Source organism: Zonotrichia leucophrys, chromosome 1A, assembly GCF_028769735.1.
Source record: "Zonotrichia leucophrys gambelii isolate GWCS_2022_RI chromosome 1A, RI_Zleu_2.0, whole genome shotgun sequence".
Lineage (NCBI taxonomy): Eukaryota > Metazoa > Chordata > Aves > Passeriformes > Passerellidae > Zonotrichia > Zonotrichia leucophrys.
In genome coordinates this window covers 34,633,181-34,654,489 of record NC_088170.1, presented here as the reverse complement: position 1 = coordinate 34,654,489, position 21,309 = coordinate 34,633,181, and the positions used below count along the sequence as shown (strand labels likewise).

At 35.3% G+C, this 21,309-nt stretch overlaps 1 protein-coding gene across 5 annotated transcripts in view; it reads right to left on the bottom strand.

Moving 5' to 3' along the window:
- The window catches only part of APAF1 (apoptotic peptidase activating factor 1), a 31,414-nt gene continuing 10,105 nt past the window's right edge, over positions 1-21,309 (bottom strand). For 2 of the 5 annotated variants that reach the window (XM_064702123.1, XM_064702124.1), the window contains exons 10-27: positions 20,486-20,617; positions 18,527-18,640; positions 17,778-17,956; positions 16,253-16,379; positions 14,163-14,288; positions 13,425-13,556; positions 12,658-12,783; positions 11,530-11,691; positions 11,128-11,256; positions 10,240-10,365; positions 9,225-9,344; positions 8,452-8,577; positions 7,977-8,102; positions 6,445-6,564; positions 5,990-6,115; positions 5,129-5,254; positions 4,560-4,706; positions 1-1,619 (exon numbers count right to left, since the gene is read on the bottom strand). In XM_064702123.1, the coding sequence (XP_064558193.1) occupies positions 1,476-1,619; positions 4,560-4,706; positions 5,129-5,254; positions 5,990-6,115; positions 6,445-6,564; positions 7,977-8,102; positions 8,452-8,577; positions 9,225-9,344; positions 10,240-10,365; positions 11,128-11,256; positions 11,530-11,691; positions 12,658-12,783; positions 13,425-13,556; positions 14,163-14,288; positions 16,253-16,379; positions 17,778-17,956; positions 18,527-18,640; positions 20,486-20,617 (2,388 nt within the window). In that variant the 3' untranslated portion in view covers positions 1-1,475. Of the gene's footprint in view, positions 1,620-4,559; positions 4,707-5,128; positions 5,255-5,989; positions 6,116-6,444; positions 6,565-7,976; positions 8,103-8,451; positions 8,578-9,219; positions 9,345-10,239; positions 10,366-11,127; positions 11,257-11,529; positions 11,692-12,657; positions 12,784-13,424; positions 13,557-14,162; positions 15,635-16,252; positions 16,380-17,777; positions 17,957-18,526; positions 18,641-20,485; positions 20,618-21,309 lie in introns of those variants that run through there. The other 3 variants (XR_010438665.1, XM_064702125.1, XM_064702126.1) reach the window with 3 other exon arrangements.

Sequence of the window (21,309 nt, the reverse complement as noted above, 5' to 3'; positions counted from 1 at the left end):
ATTGCCTGGATCATCTTTATTAAGTACTGTACATACTTGAAATACAAAACATCATGGTCTTTTCTATTGAATTTCTTCTCTTTACATTTCTGCCAGCAGTACTTTGATTATACTGACCCGTATTGAACAGCACCTTAGAAAGAGTAGAATTTCAAGATGGAAAAGAGGAAAAACTGGTGATTGTCAAAACCAGGGAAATACTAAGAATGCCTATTAAATTTTATGAAATGCACACAAAAAAATACTAAAAGTAAAAATTTCATTATTCTGTACCAGTTGAGATACTTGCTACTGTACTTTTTACAATCAAGTTGTTAGACAGTGTTCTACTGCCAGCTACAAAAATATGAAAATCATATTAATGCTTGTGCAGTTGCTCACAGCAGTTGAGAGGCAATTGAATAGAAAAAGGCTTACTAGGTACCAAATAAAACATTGCTACCCAATTATTCAGAAAGTATTTGTCAAGTACAATTAGTACAAAACACTGATATTTCTACCTTATATTGAATCTATAAATAGACTGTAAAAATTACAAAAGAACATTTAAAAAAACATAAAATCACATATTACCAGGCAAGAGATCAACTGGGCATAGAATCCCATGTAAACAAAGCTGACAACAGTAAAGTGTCTCCATAGTATAAACTGAATATTATTACCAAAAGGAAAAAAAATCCAAAATTCACACCTTCTTATAATTTTCAATACATAACTTTTAAGCCATTCCCATTCTCATTTTACCTGGTTAGCTTTACTCATGCTTTGACTGGAAATGTGGCACAGTCTCTTCCACTTCAATTACAATATTGAATTTCAGATTTTGCCATGAGAAAATGAGACTCAGGATGTTCCCTTTAATAGGAACAGCTCATCCATGTTACAATGGGCTTTATCTCCACAGGTTGGAAGCATGAAGGCTCTCACTGCAAGTGGGAGGCACAGCTGCTGTAAACTGAACATAATCTCAATTTGGTTTGAACATCAAGCACCAACATGGCTGGTTCCATTTTGCAAATGAACAATGCCCCTGCTTCTTCCCATTCTGTACTAAATGAAAATCCTTGCATTGCACCAAAAAATGGGTTTTTTGCATCTTGCACAATTGTGTTCATGGCTGGAGAGCATTTAGCCATCAACTTCAGCATAAAACATAATTTCAAAGTATTATACGCTTATTCTTTCTTTGCTGCTATTAATATTAATTTCAACTAATTTGAATAAATCTTAATATAATTTTCTTACACAACTGGAAGCAACATACTTAAGATGCAAATCAAGATTTAAGGATCATAATAATTCTTATTAAAAACAAGATTAAATGCAAGTTCATTTGAAAAAACATGCATAAAAGCACATAAATATACATGAATACAACAATTAAATATAATTCACAGCTTAATGACTGTCAGGCAAAGCAAAATTTTCTCTCCAGCTTAAAAAATTAGTTATCTTTGCAGTGTTCAGACCACTAATCAGAATTTCTGTAGTACATAAAGAATGCCAAGATTATCAACAGTCACATATACTTTGAAATTAGGGGATACATGTATTGACTTGAGGTTTGTTCCATTTGTGTAGAAGGTTTGTAAGGATTCTCCAGTAGTTACATTCCACCACTATAAAAAAAATAAAAAAACACTTTCAGTTAGGTGAAAGAAGTTCAGAATAGAATCTATTAACAGGCTTAGCATGGCTAACCCAGTTGACTGCTTTTACCAAAGAGGTAGAATTAAAAATAAAACCATCAAATTAATTAACATTAAAAACAATCTTTAAGTAGAATAAATTTAGGACTAATCACTAAATATAAGGCTTTCAGATGAAAAGAAACTTCAAAAAGACATACAAAATAAATTCAGGTACTGCCCTTTACCCCATCACAAAATGCAATCAATAGACATAAACTGCAATCTGTCCAAACTTTTAAAAATTATGTATTTTCATATAACCAAATAAATACATAAAGCATGTTACCAGATAACTTAAACTATAACTGAATTAAAAACTTAGCTAGACACACAAGAGGATTGATCATGTATATGTTTGAAATAATTTGCAGTTTTTTTAGTAGGACTGACTTCTTTTTCAGTGGATTACAATAAATATTTTTAGAATACACAGCACTAAAAACAAAGAAACCAAGAAACCTGCAACCATCAGTTTACCCCAGCCTGAAATTTCCCATTTCTCAGAGAAACTGTAGACCAATGCAAAACTGGACCTAACACAATCCAGCACAAAGCAGTTATTCCATTGTGCCAGGAAGAACTCTACCTTCTATTCAGGCAACATTTGAGTGCAGCAGCAAAATATCACAACAGATTACCTTCAGCTTTGATCACACTGAAAAGCAGATGGTATTACTACTTTTTAGCTTACTCATTTCATGAAATATGTAACATTATAGTTATGTGCATAATACAGATTTGCAACTACACAGCTACAATGCTCTGGTTAAAACCACTGTTCTGTAAGTGTCTGTTATTTGATGGATGGAGACCCCCTCAAAAGAAAGAAAAAAAAAATTAACCAAACCAAAAATGGATCTTAATGAGCTTTTGAACTTTTGGTCTGAGTAAATGAGCAGGTGCTGTGGTAGTGGGTACCACTCACACAGCAAGTTCAATAGCATCCAGGTGGATACACCTCATCTGTGACTAAGATGACTGATTCATTCAAAGGTGTTGATCACGTAACTCTAGAGTCCAACTCAGTCCAGCTTTAGGGGTGCAGACTCCTGAAATGTTCTGGACTTTCCCTGACTAGTATCTCCCTACAAAATGGCTCTGTGTGTGTTTTCAGGCACATCATACACATCTATCTGTAGAAGCAGAAATGCAATACTTTCAGAAGGCATTGTGATTGAACATGGTCCCACGACTGGAAAAAGACAAATGCCATACCCACTTTCACAAGGAGCAAAGAAGGTACTGGGAACTATAGGTCAGTAATCTTCACTGCAAAGTCCAGGATTATTATGGAACAAGTTTCCTGGAAGTCATTTCAAGTCTCATGAAAAAAAAGAATGTGATCTTGAACAACTAGCAGAGATACACTACAGTAAATCATGCTGAAGCACCCAATTGACTTCTGCTGACAAAAATGGTGTCTCTCCAAAGAGAATGGCAAGAGCTCTTGTGAGCAACCTTGACTTTAGCCATGCCAACAGCATGGTCTGCCACAGCACCCCTGCAGCCAAGCTGGAGGGATAAGGACTGGCTGAGTGGAACACAGGTTAGGTAACAAATTGGGTGGGCTGTTAGTTCAGTCGCTGTGTGTGGGGCCCTGCCCAAGTACAAGAAAGACACTGACACACTGCAGCAAGACCAGCACGTGGGGACTGAGGTGGCTGGACACCTAGAACAGATGCCATGGAAGACAGAGCACTGCATTTGTTTAGGAGGCTAACTGATGTCTTCAGCTAATAAAAGGGTTAGAGATAACAGAGATCAGGTTAAACATAACCCTCTCTACAGGGCCCAGAGGCAACCCTGTTGGACTGGGGACAACATTTTATAGGGCAAGGTCCTAAACAATTTTACCTAACTCTGCAAACCACTTCTAGCAAGGGGCTGGACAAGAAGAATCCCAGAAGTCCCTAACATTCTAAATCATTCTACCCTCCAAGAAGCATTACAACACCATACTGTGCAACCACAAGATAAAATGAGGAGGAAGCTAGAAACAGAAAGTATGTCTTGTTCTTTAATATAAAATGAACATCAGAAGGTGCTATCAAAACTTAGAAATTTCAACTCTTTGTTACATGGTTACTGACTTCAAAGAATTAGTCTGATAGCATGTCTAACAGCAAGAGAGTGACCAACAATCAGCTAAAACTCCATCCCTCCGAGGTTAGAACTTTACCACCTGTCATTTCACACACACACAGATAACACCTTTCTAATAACAGGTGTGGGCTATCACAAGGGGAAAAAACCAACACAAAACCTCATGAGAAACTTAGAATTACAAAGAACAATTCACAGACTGAAAAAAGGCCACCTTTTCCCCTTCCCAAAAAACCATATGCCCAGTAGATGCATGAACCAATAAAAGAGTGATGAAAACACTGATTTCCTCCAAATATTACTTATAAAATGTCTTTCAAGGCAGAAATCATCGCCTGCAATTTCTTCTGGATTTCTACTTATGAGAAAATTTAAACCTCAGCATCGCAAAAAAAGGAAAAAAAGAAGCCTGATATAGAGCATTTTCCTGTTAATCATAAAGAACATAATTGCTGTCAAAAGTGAGTGGATATTAAGGCATACAAAAATGTTTGGAATCTTTAAAGATGTTAATGAAGGACATTGCAAAAGAAAATATGAAGTTAAATTGAATGTAGGGGCTTGGAAACAAATGTGAATTCTTAGAAGACTTTTTCAGGGGACTTGCAGATATAAGAAAAAGTGAAAAGTGCTAGACCATCACAAAAATGAAGCAGCTTTGTGTTAACTAAAATGTTTCAGGTCTGGTTATTGAATTAGTCTTAATTGTCAGAGTATTGCCATTCAGTAAGGTATGACAGGGTATTGTTTTATTTCAAGTCTTACCTTAAGATAGCCTCCAGATGACACAAGCATTTTACTGTCAGGAGAAAAGGAGAGGTCTGTTACCCAACCCCCATGTGTTGGCTCTCCTTCATCTACAGTAACGGGGGAGCAGAAATGAAGTAATGCACCTGTTAAAACATCCCAAATCTGAAAGAGAGGAAAGAGTATTTATAGAAGGGAACTTAACAGGGAAAGAAATGCCTCAAATAAGGAAAACTGAAATCCATTTTCTGTATTAGAGGAAAAAAAAAAAACCACCTTGCAAATACATATTCTACATGAAGTGACAAAATAATTTTTAAAAAAATCCTTTTTTAGAACTGTATCTTATATAGAGGACTTAATCACACATGAAATTCACAGCAGACATTATTAAATCCTGTGAATCAGTTCCTTAGCATTCATGGGACATAAATCTAACAATATGGTTACAAACTACTGCCTCATGTGGCCAACTGTGCTATTTTCACCACAATGCTATGGAATCAGAACACAAACCATAGGAACTCTTCTGTCTGTGAACTGACAATCAATGGAATAATAAAATAACACCAAGGTTAGAGCAGTACCCTTATTTCTCCTTTGTCATCTCCAGTGGCCAGCAGTTTGTTATTAGGAGAGAAAGTGCAGCACCGCACACAGGCTTCGTGGTCCTTCAGTTCATGAAGAGCAGATGAACTTTCAAAGCTCCATATCTAAATGGAAAACATGACAGAGGAGTGAAAGACAAGTTCAAAACCAGTTATGATTTCCTTCTAAAAGGCATTAGCACATTAAACTGTACATAAGACTTTTTATACATATGCATATTTGTAGGTGAATTTATGTAAATGTATTATACTGTAGAGTCTGGTTTTCTTTTTTATTACCTGAATCACACAAGAATGCACTTGCTAGGAATTACTGAACTGACTGTATGTATCTTTCCTTGGAATGTACCTTTTAATGAAACCTATATATTTACAAACAGGAATAGGATTCATCAATCACTTGAAAATTATATTTTAGAAACTTAATGGAATGTTTTAGGAACATAATGGGGCAGCCCCAGCTCACTATTTTGTGCACTTACCTTCTGAACCTATGAACAGAAACTTTACTGGAAGTTTCAGAAATTTTTCTTAAATTTACAAATTAAGAAGTTCAGGCTGTCAACAAATCGATACAGAGAAATAAACAAAGTGTTCTGCACATAGCAGTGCATTAAACACACATTTTATTTGTACAGAAGCCACCAGGCTTAAGTTATATCCAGGATCAATTGCAAATGACTGCAACAGCTTTAGTAATATGTTGACGAATACAGGAAATTTAAAACCAGAAATACAACAGGATAACTTGAATAATCACTAGTTACCTCAAAATTAATTCAGACTACATTTCAGGACAAATAAGGCACCATTTTTATCTCTACACAGAAGGTAACCAACCTTTGCAGTTTTGTCAGCAGAAGCAGATGAAAATTTACTACCATCAGGTGAAACAGCACAGGAAAGAACAGCGCCTCCATGACAAGCAAAATCTTTTTCTGGGTTTCCAGTAGTGATATTCCAAACCTATCACACATACAGAAAAAAAAAGGTTACTTTTTTAACACAGTAATAAGGTAAAAACACATCTTACACAACAATATATAAAGGATAAAACTCAACTAGGTAGCTCTAATGTGGCCAACATTTTGTTATACTCACTGGTATAGTTAAAATACAACAGTGCAGATCTTACTGAAAATAGAAAATCCACAATTTTGTCTTAAAAGTCAGCTTACACTTCATAATTCATTTGTAAAATGTGTGCCCACACAAAATGTAGGAAATACCAAATGTTACAAGAGAGAGTCAAATGTGTTTGATGTGATTTTTTCAGTTCACAGCCTTTTACTCACCTTAACAGTTCCATCAAATGACCAAGAGAGAAGTTTTGAATTTTCCAGAAGTCTAAAATCCTTGATTGCTTCCTTGTGCCCTCTTAGAAACACACATTCACTCAATTGCCAATTCCAAACCTAATCATAAAAATTAAATACATTCTTTTTAAAAAGTGAAACGGCAAACATAAGAAGCATGATTTTTAAGTAACAGGACTAATAACAAGTTCTTATGATGGTGGTAGTGATTAATTAAAATGTTAGATATTGAAGTGATCCATAATGGAGATGCTGAAGATTGAGGGTGCCATAGCATTTAATGGTCAACCTATGACAGAGTTCCTTATAATATACATATAATCTTATTTGCAAAGTGAATTTGATACTTAAAATTCACTGATAATTACGAAAAAAAAAAGCAGCAAACCAATAATTTTCAGGCACCTCAGTAGTTTCGGGTTTTAAACTTTTGATCATTACAACATATAGACTTATTTCACCTGGCAGACCTCATGTTTTGCTGACTTAAATTAGATTTCTTTTATATTTTTAAAGGGCATTTTTAACGAACTGCCATTTCGCTTTGCCATTTATAACAACATGACACTTCTATTTTCAATTCAACTATTCACTGCAAAATGATTTATGTGAAATTTTTTCTACAGAAGCAATTAAGCATCAATTTATTTTAAGCAGCACTGATTTAATAGTTTTCAAAGGAACAGAGTGTTTTACATAGTTTTCCTGCAGCAGGGTGAACAGAAAGCTGTGTGTGCAGGGACAGTCCTGGGGTTCAGCCCACCAGAGGGAGCTGAGGGACAGCAGGAACACTTCCCACTGCAGAACCAGGAGAAGGATCCCAGGCTGAGGATCAGCACCCAAGAGTGCTTTGGAGGTTTTGTTCAAACTCCAGGTTCAGCTGTGAGGGCTCCTGAAGGCTCCTGAGCAGCTGGACCACGTGCCTAGGGATCCTGTCAGCACTCTGAAGTGCTCTGCAGGACAAAGCAGGGCTCAGCAAGCTCCAAGTGAGACTCAGATCTTTACTGCAGAACTGCAGCCCTGAGGTGGATAATGCTGACACAGACACACCAGAATGCACCCCTGGAGCAAACCCACCCTGCTGAGAGGCAGAGGTTCCTAATTCAAGCCCACATTAGTGCAGCCACTCTACTTCTAGCTGGTTTTCTGCACTGGACAGGGTGGGCACACCTGCCCACTAAGAGACTTCTCACATCATTCCCCAAGACAGTGGAAGCAAGCACACTGACAGACCTACAGCATCCCAAACCCTCATTCAGAACTGCTGAGACACCTTGTTTGACAGCTAATGTTTCTTTTCTCAAAGCCTTTCTAGCATCCACTGCAGTAAAACCAGAAAATCTGTAATATTCATTATCACATTAGGCATAAATAAAAGCTACGCTTGCCCTTGCCCCTGGATGGAGCAATGCAGAATACAGTAGTCATATACTGAGTTTACATTATCTATAGTATAAAAGCCCTTTATTTTAAGTAAGTTACAGCATTATCTTTTTAAATATTGCCCAAACCTGTATAATTGAATCATGAGCACTTGAGATGAGAGTCTGACAGTCGGGTGTAAATCGACAGTGCTGCACAGATGTCCTGTAGGCCTCCCGGGACTTCAGAACCTTCCCATCTGACAACTGCAGTACCTTTACAATGAAGAATACAATAATTGCATTTATTTGACACACTTGAAGAAAAAAAGAACATGCAAATTCCTTATTACATGAGATTGTAAATACATGATTTTAAGTCACTGGATTGGAACAACCCAAAATTCCTATTAGTGCAGTCTGGGTAAAATGAAATTCAGAGCTAGATTATTAGCACTACCTTTAAGTTATTTTAAATTTAGAAATAATTCACAAATGTAAATTGAATTACTATATTGAATAATATTATTGTATAACATCATCCAAATAACATTTATTTTAAAAGAAAAAACATGAAGAGGAGTGTTTTCCTACTGTTTTTCAAACCAGATTTAGGATTTAATACCTTTATTGTTCCACTCTCTTGCCCAAAAGCTGCAAATTTAAGATCTTCACTTAAGCAACAGCAGGAAATGGGGGATTCTTGAGCTTCTGTCTGCATAATAACTTGGTCTGTATTTCCATTGATAAGCTGTAAAATACAAAGGCAATTAAGGTATTAGAATATTTTAAAATTTAAACTTAAATAAGTTAGAACATAGAGCTGACAATGCCAAAGGGAACGGTATGAACTTTAAATTACGAGTTACTTTCATAAACTACTTTGGATGTTGGTGCACTTAGCGCTTGGTGTGGCAGGGCCCACAGTAGTGAGAGTGTAGCCAGTATTTCCTTTAGTGCAAATCTGGGCTCACACCTCTCACTGGCCCAGTTCGAGATGATTCCTCAGCTGTTACACAGAGTTTTGGAGCATCACATCATTTGCTGTTGTGACACCACCCAGTCTATAGGTGCTGTACACATTACACATTGCTGTGCACATCTGAGCCACCTGGGGAGCCCACAGACCCCGGCCATGCAGGGATAGGAGTTCTGGTCCTCTGCATCCAGACTCAGTTTCAACATTAATGTAGAAATTTCCCCTCAAACCCCATTTTTCCACTTACTAAACTAGGCACAGTTTCTAGATACAAAAATGTTATCACACACTGAGTCATCTGCTACAGATTCAACTCTTGAAAGCCAAGAACAAGAGGATCTTTCAGTGCTTCCTCATTTTTCTACTGAGATTTGCTGGTAACGGTCAAACGTACTAAAATATTGGTAGATCCACCTTACTTGTAAATTCTTCTGATTGTAGATGGCTAAAATCATCACTTCACCATTGTGAAACACAACATCTAGTTCACTCTTCAGCACAGCATCAGAAGACTTGCACACCTTCTTTGTTTCCCAGATCTGTGGAAGAATACAGTGTTTCATTAGCTTTATTAAAGAACAAGACATAAAACTTGCTGAGTAACAGCACCTGTAAACTGAAGGCTTATAAAGTTTAAGTAACATTGACTTTTTAAAACAATAAAAATTATGCTTCTGCTGTTCTTGATACTGGGGAAAGTTGTGCAGTTACTACAGTGATTCCAACAGATGAAATAGAACTTTTTTTTCCAGGCTGACTACAAGACTTCCCTGTGTTTAGAGTCATAGCTGTAATATCCAAAATTTTCCAAGAGCAGCATTAAAATCCAATTACAAAAAAATATGAAATAAAAATATAAAATACAGATTAAAATATAAAAATACAGTATAAATATGAAATACAAAAATACTGATTTCTATATTTCAATTGCTTTCAAAATTGAAAGAATGTATGTGTTAACTTGGGAGAAAGGGCAAGGTTACCTTGGTAAGACATAGTTATATTTTCACAGATTTTAATGAGACATTACAATTACAGTAATCTATCCTAAATAGTAACAGGCAAATATACCTAACAACAAAACATATCAAGTCTGCTAGAATCCTGAAAAACCTTCAAAATTCCCAATTCAGATAAAGTGCAAAACAAAACAATGTTATAATTACTCTTGAAGTGCAACCAAACTTTAAAAAAATCAGATAAAGAGGAAATTTAGATAAACAGTAAATAAATCAAAAAGCCAGCACATTTTACAGTATATGTAAATTACTTTATAACAAATTTTTGAATTTATATTAACTATAACCTAACATAAAAAATACACAAGTATATTTTTATGTATTGTATATATGATCTTACAATAAAAAATTCCTTAAATGGGTGACTGAATACCTACCTAAATTCAGATATTTCAAAAAAGAAAAGTTATCTTACACGTATTGTCTGGTCATCAGATGAAGTCAGAAATAAAGATCCATCTGGTGAAAATGTCACACAGTGAACCCAGCTCATGTGTCCTCTGCAATATGCCACTTTTGATAAAGACTTAATATTCCATAACTACAATAAAAATATGAAACAAAAACTCAAAAGTATTGAAATTGCATTTACAGTGAAAATAGTGCAAGCACACTAATTACTTACTAATTCCTTACTTACTACTAAGACACTTAATTACCATGTCTCCTAGTATTTTCTCAGTTCTTATTCTGAAACCAAATGTAACAAGAACTATGCCTGCTTATGAGATTTCAATGGTCAGGGAAATGGAATCAGCAGCCTCTTTGACTGCCATGATTTTAAGAGATACAGGAAAAAAAAATTACATTATAAAGAAAATACAAGTTCGACTTGACTGTACAGACTGAAGAACCAAAAGATCCCAAGACAACAACAAGAAAACAACCCCAATCTAACCTCAACCCCAAACTTAATATTTGTACAGACCTACTCTAGCCATCCTAGCCTCAAAGTTATTCTAGATGTTTCCTTCCTTCTTACATACCAGCACACAGAAGAGAGTTTAGTTTGAGTTGAGCAATACCCCTGAGAGTACAACAGTAGCTTTAGATACACTTAGTAGACTAGTCTAGTTTTAGATAAATGAGGGTTCCATTGTCCAAAATTAACATGTAACTTTAAAATATTATTTCCCAGCTGGTATTTTAAACCTAAAAAGCAAATAAAAATTAAAAAGAATGGAGCACAGCAAAAGCCTGCTAAAAAGAGCATGTGTTTTACCTCTGCATACAAGAAACTATCAGGACAAATATAATATTTTAAATTGCAAGCAGCCTTCCATGGTATATTGCAGACACTTACCTCAACAGAGCAGTGAGACAAAGCAATTGCCACTAACTCATCCCCAGGACAGAAATCACAGTATTGGATTGTGCTGTGATGGCTGACAATGACTTGAGTTAACAAACCACAGGTGTTGATGTCAAAAAGCTGTGAACACATAATTACAATAGAAGCCCTTTTTGAACGACTCCACTACTGACAAATAGTTTATATGCTCAACACTCAACATTCTTGAATTCAAAAGGTATTTCTCTTAGTCACAGATTTGTTGACCACATATTTTTGTTTAGTTTACTCACACTTGAAATCAGGCACTTCTATCTGAAAGAACTTAATGGCCTTGATTTTCATCTATAATCATAATTTCTACCTATATTGTAATACACTACCTCCAAAAGATTACTAAAGTGAGGTACTTACCAAAAGCTTATTTTTGGCTACCACCAAAATCATGCTACCATTTCTGGACCAAGAACAACATTTTACTAAAACCTCCACATCATCCGGTTGTTCATCTGCATTTTTAAAGAAATCTTTTATCTCAATGCTTTTCAGTTCATTTCCTGAGCGTGCTTCCCAAAGCTGGAATAAACAGAAAATAGACACAATCTACTGGCTGATGTAGGCACAGAATACAACAGGAGAGAGCTCCCAACTAGTTCTTAATAAAAAAGGGCAGAGAATAAAAAACAAAAGCCCTTTGTTACTTTCCCTAGTCAACAAATAGCATTAGAATATTCACAAGTCCAAATTATTTATATATTAAAAAAAGGAGAAAAATTAAGAAATAAAAACAAACCACAAAGAGGATTATGCTGCAGCAGAACTTTCTCCTTCTGTTTTTCCCTCCTACCATTCCAGCTAGAATGCTGCCTGAACTTCTACTTAAATAAAGGAATAAAACCAAAAATAACACCTGCCCTGCAACTCTGTAAACAAGCTACTCACCATGAGAAATCTGGTACACATCTAGATTTGCACCTTAATTTCATTGAGGGACCTGTCAAAAATCTAGGGAATATTTCTATCCCCTTCACCATGTTTTTCCTTATGAACAACAGCTACAGCAATCCTTCTTTCCTGCTACTTACACTCTCAGAAAAACACAAACCTCTCGGTTTTCTTCTAGAGCATACAAGAAAACAGCACATGAAAATTGCTTTGAATTTTTATGTCTCCTGATGATTCATTTTCAGAGATGACAAAACTTTAAATTAGCTTAAAATCTTACTACTATTTCTAGTTAAACATTTTTTACACCCCACTCATGTTTTCTAAACAAAGTGCATTAGGGGGCAAAAACATTCAAAATTAGGCTAGTTAGAATTTATTTGCAACTACAAGCAGTCAACTTTTTTTCCCTGGTACTGGACAAGCCATTTCAAAATCCTGCATTACAAATGGGACCAATAATCAACTGTTTCAGGACTGAATGCATTAAAGCTGATTTTGCAGACACACAATTTTCTTACACATATTTTGCATTTGATGCAAAACCTGCCCATTCATCATCAAAACAAAGGGCTAATTTAAAAATATAGTGTATACCTTTACTGTTCCATCTGTTGAGCAGCTAGCAACATACTCATCATTTGGTGAAAATCTGCAGTGATTGACAGAATTTTCATGCCCTATCATCGTATTTCTACAGTATTTTCCATTCAAATCCCAAATCTGCAAGAGAAATAAACATATAAATATAATCATAATAATGAATTATTTAAAGACAGATCATTCATGTTCTTCTCAAAATCATACATTGGCAACAAAACACCACTTTTATTTTTTCTTAGTTTCACATGCTCATGGACTGGATGTTATGGCCTGGCCTACCCTACAATTTACCTCTATCTGGTAAGATGCATGAAAACTATTAACATCAGAATTACAAAAATCTAATTTAAAATTTCTGTACAGTGCAGAAAAGGCCCCTGACCAGCACAAAATTACTGAGTTTCCTCAGATTGAGAAAAAACCTGTGTCATGCCTCATTCCTTTTCAGCTTTCTAAATTAGAATTATGTAGCTTATGCACTTCAACAAAAACAAAATGTCTTAAGTTAGTCTTGAACAGTCTGAATATCACCGGTCCTCACCTTCATGCCCTACCAACAGAGGACTTGCCCATTCTCCTTTGCTGAGTATAAATACTTCTATTCTGCCTTGCTGAAATCTGATAACAGAGCTGTAGTCAACACTCTTTATCTTTTGCCATGTCTCTTCTACCAGGCTCATTTAAAAAAAACATTACTTCACCATCTTTAGATAAATTTCTACATCAACAGCACGAGAATAATCTCACTCTTTGCCACTTACTTTGATGAAAGTGTCATTTGAGCAGGTGGCCAGAAGGTACTGACCACTTTTGTTATTGAACTGGCAGCAATTGACCTGCTCAGAGTGCTCTTCATACACACACCTACACTGGCCTGTTCTTGAATTCCAGACCTAGGCAGAATTAAAAAATAAAACACACTTTTTAATACATTAAAGTAATTGTTTTTAAAATCTGGAAATTATGCTGACATACAGATCAACTCCTAAAACATTTCTAATAATACCTCAAAATATTTTGAAGAGGTAAGATGATATATTCCAATAAAGAAGCAAGACATTACGAAGGGAAAGGTTATAATTCAAATTAGAATCAGATAAATTCTGAAATCACAACAAGATTTTACTAGTATAATGAGGAATTAAAAATCCCAACTATTTCACAGGTAACAGAAAAGAAGCATTAAAAAAAGAGTTATTAATAGATTCATCTCATGTTATGAGAAGGACTAGACTCACAAATCATGTTCTAGTTAAAAAGAAACATCAGATGATACAAGTAAAATAAGTGGTTAATAATGCATGCATGATGTTAACATTAAGTATCTTTTATTTTATGCAACAAGTGGGGCTTTTCTGTTTGTCAAGTATTAAATTATCCACATAATATTTAAGACAGTTTAAAACACCTTTAGTTTTAATAACCTGTGCTGAGCTAATTAAACAGAAATTCAAATTGTGAGTTTGAAAAAAAGAATAATTTTTTCTTCATTCCCTTACCTTGACTTTTTTATCACTTGAACAAGTTGCTACAAATTCACCATCTGCAGAAAAAGCGCAACAGAGTATTTCATCATCGTGGGCATTTATCTCCAGGAGTCTCTCTCCACTTTCTGCTTTAAACACCTAAAACAAGGAACAGTAAAACCTTATAACTTGCAAACAGTTTGAAAACACGTATATAAGTTTCTTTTATCATCTCAAACAGCTCTCTTTATGCAAGCTCTTAAAAAAATGGGTTGATTTTTGAAAGGATTCATAATTTCAGGGACAATAATATAATTGTAAAGTCCTGCAAGGGTAATAAAAATTGTAAGAGAGAGAATTAGTGAAAATTGATTTTTCAAAATATTTTTGTTCTACCCCCACTCTAACCGAAGAGCCATGCCCTTTCACAGCCTATTTTAACAGTAACTGGAAAACACAACCTATTAACAAAATCTAAGATATTCATAAAACTACAAATTCCAGTTTTATATGTATGGGACATTCATACATCTGAAGTAAGAATTTCAACAGAATTGATGATTGGAAGAACAAAAAACCAAAACTAAATAGGGGAAAATTGACAGGAAAATTGTCACACATTTCAGTCTCAAGTTAGACATAGGCAATGAAAGGACAGTTGGGGAAAAGTGCAACATATTAATCCATCTCCTTAAATTCTGGGATTTAACTTTACAGTGTGGGTTGGGCACAGGGTGGAAATCAGGTGTCCTTTTCCATCTTAGGTTACATATTCTTAATTATTAAAACAGACCACAAGGTGTTCTTTACAGCACTTTTCAGATTTTTGTTATTGAACAGAAATACCAATGGCAATTAAATGGTTGGTATTCGTTCAAATAAGAACTTAAGTACAGAAGTAACAGGAAATCTACCTTCACAGTAAGTTCTGCAGAGTATCTGTTCTTAATCCAGCAATCATTTTTTTAAGTAGCCTTGAAAACTGAAAAGCTTAAGCCATAATTAGAAAAAAAACATTAATAAGCTCAAAGTTTAAAAACAAAAAAAAAGGATTATGGCTAATTTTCCTATTAATTCTTCAATCAGAGTTTAGTTTAAATGCAATTGCAATCCACAGATTTTTTTGGGTGTAAAATGAACAAAAAGATAAGCAATCTGCAGTGTCAATAATGAGGCCATTAAGTACAGAAGCCCAGCACAGCAACTACAGCACAGCATGAGTACATCCACCAGGCATCTCCTAAGTGGATGCCATGATGATAATTCTGTACAGGCCAGCAAATAAAATAAGCAAATAAAAAACCCAGTAACAACACAGTAAGTAGCCAAATGAGCAGCAACTTAGTACTCAACTTCTCAAGCATCCAAAACAATACCAAAGGTTTGCAGCAAAGTTGTTCTTTTCCCTTACCTTTGGCTGTCTGAATATGGGTACTTTACCAGGTTACTGGCTGGCTGATTGCTAGTTTTCTTGAGAGCTGGCTGGCTCCCCTCCAGGCAGACTGCTGGCAAATTTATATTAGTCATGTTCCTCTCTGTCTCCTCTAATCTGCTTTCTAAGCACTTTGGGCCTGTATCCAATTTAATAGTGTCCTCTGCTTCAGGCATTTTCTCCACAGATGTATTTCTTATATGTTAAGGCATTTAACTAATTAAACACTAAAGTGGCATAACATCTACTACAATCTCATATAAATAGTAAAGCTGTACCTAAAACATCTTACTGCTCAGTACTGTAGAAGGAAAACAGTGTGTTTTCAGAAAAAACAGAAGGAAAACACACTACTGTGACTGGAAATAACATTTTTTGCAAACAAATATTAAATAAGCTGGGGTGCATTGCTGGGCTGTGACCTTTCCCATATCATCTTATGTTCACACATTAGGGCAGTGAGGACATAAACCCTAAAATCCCACCATTCAGCTCTTGAAGATAATGCTTACTTATTCTGAGCATGCGACTTGGCATTTATGCAATAATACATCCTTTTCAATCATTTGTCTCCAATTACAACCTAGATCCAAATATTTTCACATAGCAACAGAAGAAAAGTGATAGGACTGTTTAAATGTTTTTGAAATAGTAAACAGCATCTCTTTTGACCCATTCACAGGTATCTTACCTGAAGAGTTTTATCAGCTCCACATGATGCTATTCTTTGTCTGTCCTTAGAAAAGCAGGCATGGTAAACTGCATCTCTATGCGGACGAACAACCAGGCGGTAGAGATTTTTCAAGGATTTTTTATTTCTGCAGGGGAAGACAATTATTTAGATGAGTGCCTTTGTATTATTCAAAATCATCTCTAAGAAGATTAACACTTTTTCACACATGTTGAGCAGCAAGATTTATAAACAAACAAAACAACCAAGCCACTACATCCAGCCTTCATGCTGAACTAATAAAGGAAGCAGACATTCCAACATTCACTCAAAGGTTTATATTGTGCTCCAAAAGTTCCAGCTTAGAGACCAAGGAAGATAACAGTTTTATGATCTGAAAGATGCTATTTCCAAATGTACACTTTTTCCTGAGAATTCTTGTTCTCCTGCAGGAGAACTCTTCCTTTTCAAGCATATTTAAAAAAATACTATATTTGCTTAGATCTGCACAAATTTCCTTAATTTCCATGACAATGGCTTGATTCTTATCACTAGATAGCTAAATAAGATTTGTGACTATCACCACTTCAATCACAGATTAGGTACAGGATATAACTCACCTTAGATGACTCTTGCCTCACTTCAACAAAAACTTAAGAGTTAGTAGCAATCACAATCATCCTGTTTAGCCAGATCTTAACACAGAAAGCTGGCACTGTAATGAGATGACTTGGTGATAATGACCAAAACCTCTCTGTCCTGAACTAACTAGATATTGACTCCTGAACCGTGCAATTTCCAAGCAGTTTTGCTAAATAAAATCACCAAATATTCAAAGAGAGGACTAATCTGCCTGGCTTGTACTATAATTGCTTGACACAGAGTCACTCTGTTTTATAAGCACCAAGTACTACAAATGTCAGAAGAGAAATATCAAACAGAATCAAAGAGAGTTACGTGGTCAACTAACTATTGGACAATGCTGGGAAAATGTGTAGATCTGTATATCTTTTCCTTAAACACCTTCCAAAAATACAGTAACAGCAAAGAATTGTTTAAATTGGAGAAGTTTCAAGATTGTGTAGAGATTACTATTTCCCATCTCGCTACTTTATAAAACTTTGCAAGTTGGCACAAATGCTCTCTTTTTTAAAGTCACAGTTTACTTTAAAACCTAAAAACATACACTAACATACCAAATACTGGCACTACAATTCTAACTTTAAAATAAAACTATTTAAGGAAGATTCAAAGTATCATATTGTCATCTTTGCATTGTTATTAAAAATGAATAATTGAATACAGAAGTAAATATTTTACTCAATTTATTTTTATGTAATTATTGCTAAGTTGTCACCTTACATATATCACAGGTTCCCCTTCTCCCACAAATTCTTGAAAATTATTACACCTTCTTTCCCCAGGAGAAAACCCCAGCAGTTCTTACACAAATCCTTTTATTACCATACATGGTATTTAGTTGTGCATTAAATGATTTCCTTGGTCAAGGGATCAGCATATCAGCAGACAGGCTGCAGCTACTTACACCCACTCCAGATAAAACGTTCCTGTTTCCCTTTGAGCGTGTAGCTTGGCCTGTTGATACACCTCTGATGACTCTGGCTGGCAAAGGCCCAGCTGGATGATGTCAGGAAAGGGCTGCCGGCCAAGAAGGTGCCCATTTAAGGACAGAAACTCCTGGAAATTCTCACGCACTGTGCTATCCTATATACAGAGCAGATATTTGATAACACAGAAAAAAATAATTCTTAGGATTTATTTCCTTGCTTTTAAAAATTTCTATACAGCTAATATTCTTACAGAAGCCTTTAGGTCTATTTTTCTATTAAGTTATATTAACAAATACATACAGTAGATTGAAATCTTTCATTATCCAATTCAGAAAGTACGATATCCTTATTTTTCAAACAAAATACTAGCAATAGATTTATTCAATAAGCAGTGTGAAATATCAGAAAGACTATTCCAAGTGGTCAGCATAATTCTACACCTCCTCAAAAGCAGAGTACATTACATACCCACCCGCAGGTATTGATCACTGCAGCTATTGAGTTCCATGGCCAACCACTTACACACAGAAGTTAAAACAAACAGAAAACTGAATTTCCCTCCTTTTTATCTTCTCCAAGTTAAAGTTCTATTTAATACTGGTTTCACACTTTGGTTTTATAAGTGTTCTATATACCTGCCATATACATACATCCAACAAAATGCAATTACAAAATAGAAAATTATATTTGGAAACAACTGATCATTTACCTTTTATTATCATACCTTTTGATCCAGGACTGAACTATATTCAACATATTCATGAATCAGGTGAGCAGGCCCCACCAATTCTGTTTTAGCTTTAATCCAATCCAAAGAAAACATAAGATCACAGAGCTCCTAAAAGAAATACAAATTTAAGATCAGAGTGTAAGTTTCACAACAGAATCTACTTAGAGGGAAAAAGAAAAACACAGGAAATACATTAGGTATTTAATATACTTCGGTACAACTGTCTCTGTTTGAAAACTTAGGCTATTTCCCGTTTCCTGCATCTTAATTGTTCAGTTATAAAAATTCAGTGTACAGAAGGCTAAGTCTGTTATTTTAAACTGCTCTTTGATACAGCTAGGCAGACAGGAGATGGAGGTACAGAGCAATTCTTGACTTCTGCAGCACGCGAGACCTGTTTACTTAACTCTGGAAAAGCTTCTTGTGGTCCAGTCTAGCGAAGATCACTGCTAATAATGATTGTTGATCTTCCTAAGAGATGCTGGAACTCCTAAAACCATTGTTAATGATCAAGGGCATCCTGCCATAACTTCCTTTCATTCCTTCAGTGCTCTGGGTTGTATCATATCAGGCCCTATGGACTTGTGAACATTCAACTGATCCAGCCAGTCCCTTACAATTTCACATCTGTCCCACAAATGAAAAGTCCCTGTTTCCACATTCATGGTCCTCAAAACCATGAGGCTGGGCACACAAGGTCTGTCAATATTATTAAAGACCCAGGCAAAAAAAAGCATTGAACTTTATCCCTATCAGTTAGATGACCATCTTTAACAAGTATTGCTCTAATGTTTTCTTTAGATCTCCTCAAAAAAACTGCTTAGCAGCAACACTGCATAGCTGTAAAGCATATTCTAATTTTAAATCCCTAAATACCACAAGGATTAAAATATTATCAATGTTAAACAAAGAAAAACCTCCTAGCTTTAATAGCCTTCCAACAAGTAGAAATCATTTCTAAATAATGAAAAATGAGTGAGTGATACATAGAATATAAACTCTAGGAAGCACATAGTCACAACGAACCAGGCTAAAGACTTTTGAGAAGCTAATTCTACAGAATGTAGAAAGGTTGCCATAAAAAACACTTTCACAACACACTGAAACTAAAGATACTAAGATATAAATATGATTCAAAACACCTAGACTTGTAACCAATATTTACTATGAAGGTTCCTATAAGAGATAAATCCATTAAGTGTATTATATGATAAGTCAGATGAACCATCTTGAAAGAAGCTCAAATGAAAAGCATTGGGTACTTCTGAAATAAAGCAATTAACAACCATGACCAAACACTATTCAAGACATATGAAACTCTAATTCAAGTGAAACTACCAATTATTAATCTTTCTGCATGATTTACTTCTCATAATAGCTCAATATCTGAAGAAGAGTAGCTGGCAAAAATGACAGCAATTTTTTTAAGGTACCAAGACAATTCTGGAAACAAGAGACTTGCCCATATAACTCTTGATGGGGGTTTTCTGCTATTGAAATCAGATAATGAATTTTTACACACAAATCTCTATGGCATAAGAGGAAAAAGATAACAAGACTTCTGATGATAAAAAAGTAACTAACTGATAAAAGGCTCTGATGAAATCAATTTACTTGTATTATTACACAATAAAGAGAGCTTGGGTTTTCAGAAAGGTTTAGAGAAAACTTATTAAAGCTTCTTAAAAAGGAAAAGAAAACCACAAGCATTATGATATAAAATAGGAAATCTTCTCAAGCACTGGTTGAAAAGACAAGACACAAAGGGTAGAAATAAAGCAATTTTTGTAAGGGACAGCAATTATGAGGACCCCCCTAAAGACTATGTTGAGTGTTCACCCAGCTGGACTAAAGTCAAGGGGAAGAGAGGCTCAACTGGGAGAAGGCCTGGAGGGAAAAGCAGAGGTAAGAGTGAGTAAAAAAGGGAAGCACAGGACACCTGTCAGAACCCACCTGCTGCATTTTGGCACCTGCCATGTGATATGCTAGAAAGTTATACCAGTACATGCAATCCTCTTGAGACAGAACAGGTGTATTAAGCTTGTAGTATTTCTTGTACTGATTTACTATGTTTTTATGTAACTCCTGCAAAGTGAAAAAAACCACACTTTTGGCACTGAGGAATTATAAGTATTATTATTACATTGTAAAGAGCATTGAAGAATAATATTGTTTCTCAATTGTAATACATTAACAAGTGAAATAAGAAAGCTTACCATCCAAAAACTGTACACCTAACCTAATTCACTGCTAAAGATTTCTCCAGGAATATTCTCTGTATATTGAAGGACAGAAAAGCAAGCTGTTAACCCTCCTTCTTATACTGAGATTAGCTACCAAATCTCTCTTCATCTTAAATGTGGGTAGCCAATAACAATAACAACAAAAAAGGATCCTTCTAAAGCAAGACAAAAAACTTGCCTTTTCTTTATATCTACTCTTCCTGCCTTGCACTTCAGAACTGAAACTGAGCCCAACTTACAGGTCATCTTCCTGAAAGTACTGCCTTAAACTGAAAAAAATAGGAGCAAAAAGCATTTCTCTGCATTAAAGTAGTCTTCTATTCTGGTAGGGCCTTGATGTCTTTGGAACCAACAGTGGAACATTACATCTCCTGCTGGAAACATCTGATAGAGAAACACCGGTTATAGAGTCTTCTCTCAGTTTAGTTTCTTAGCTGCAGATGTAACCATGAAGAAATACTCCCACAGTTTCAAGCTGAAAATTAGTATTTTTAATTATTCAGCCTTAAGTTAAATTTAATTTGGACCTATGCT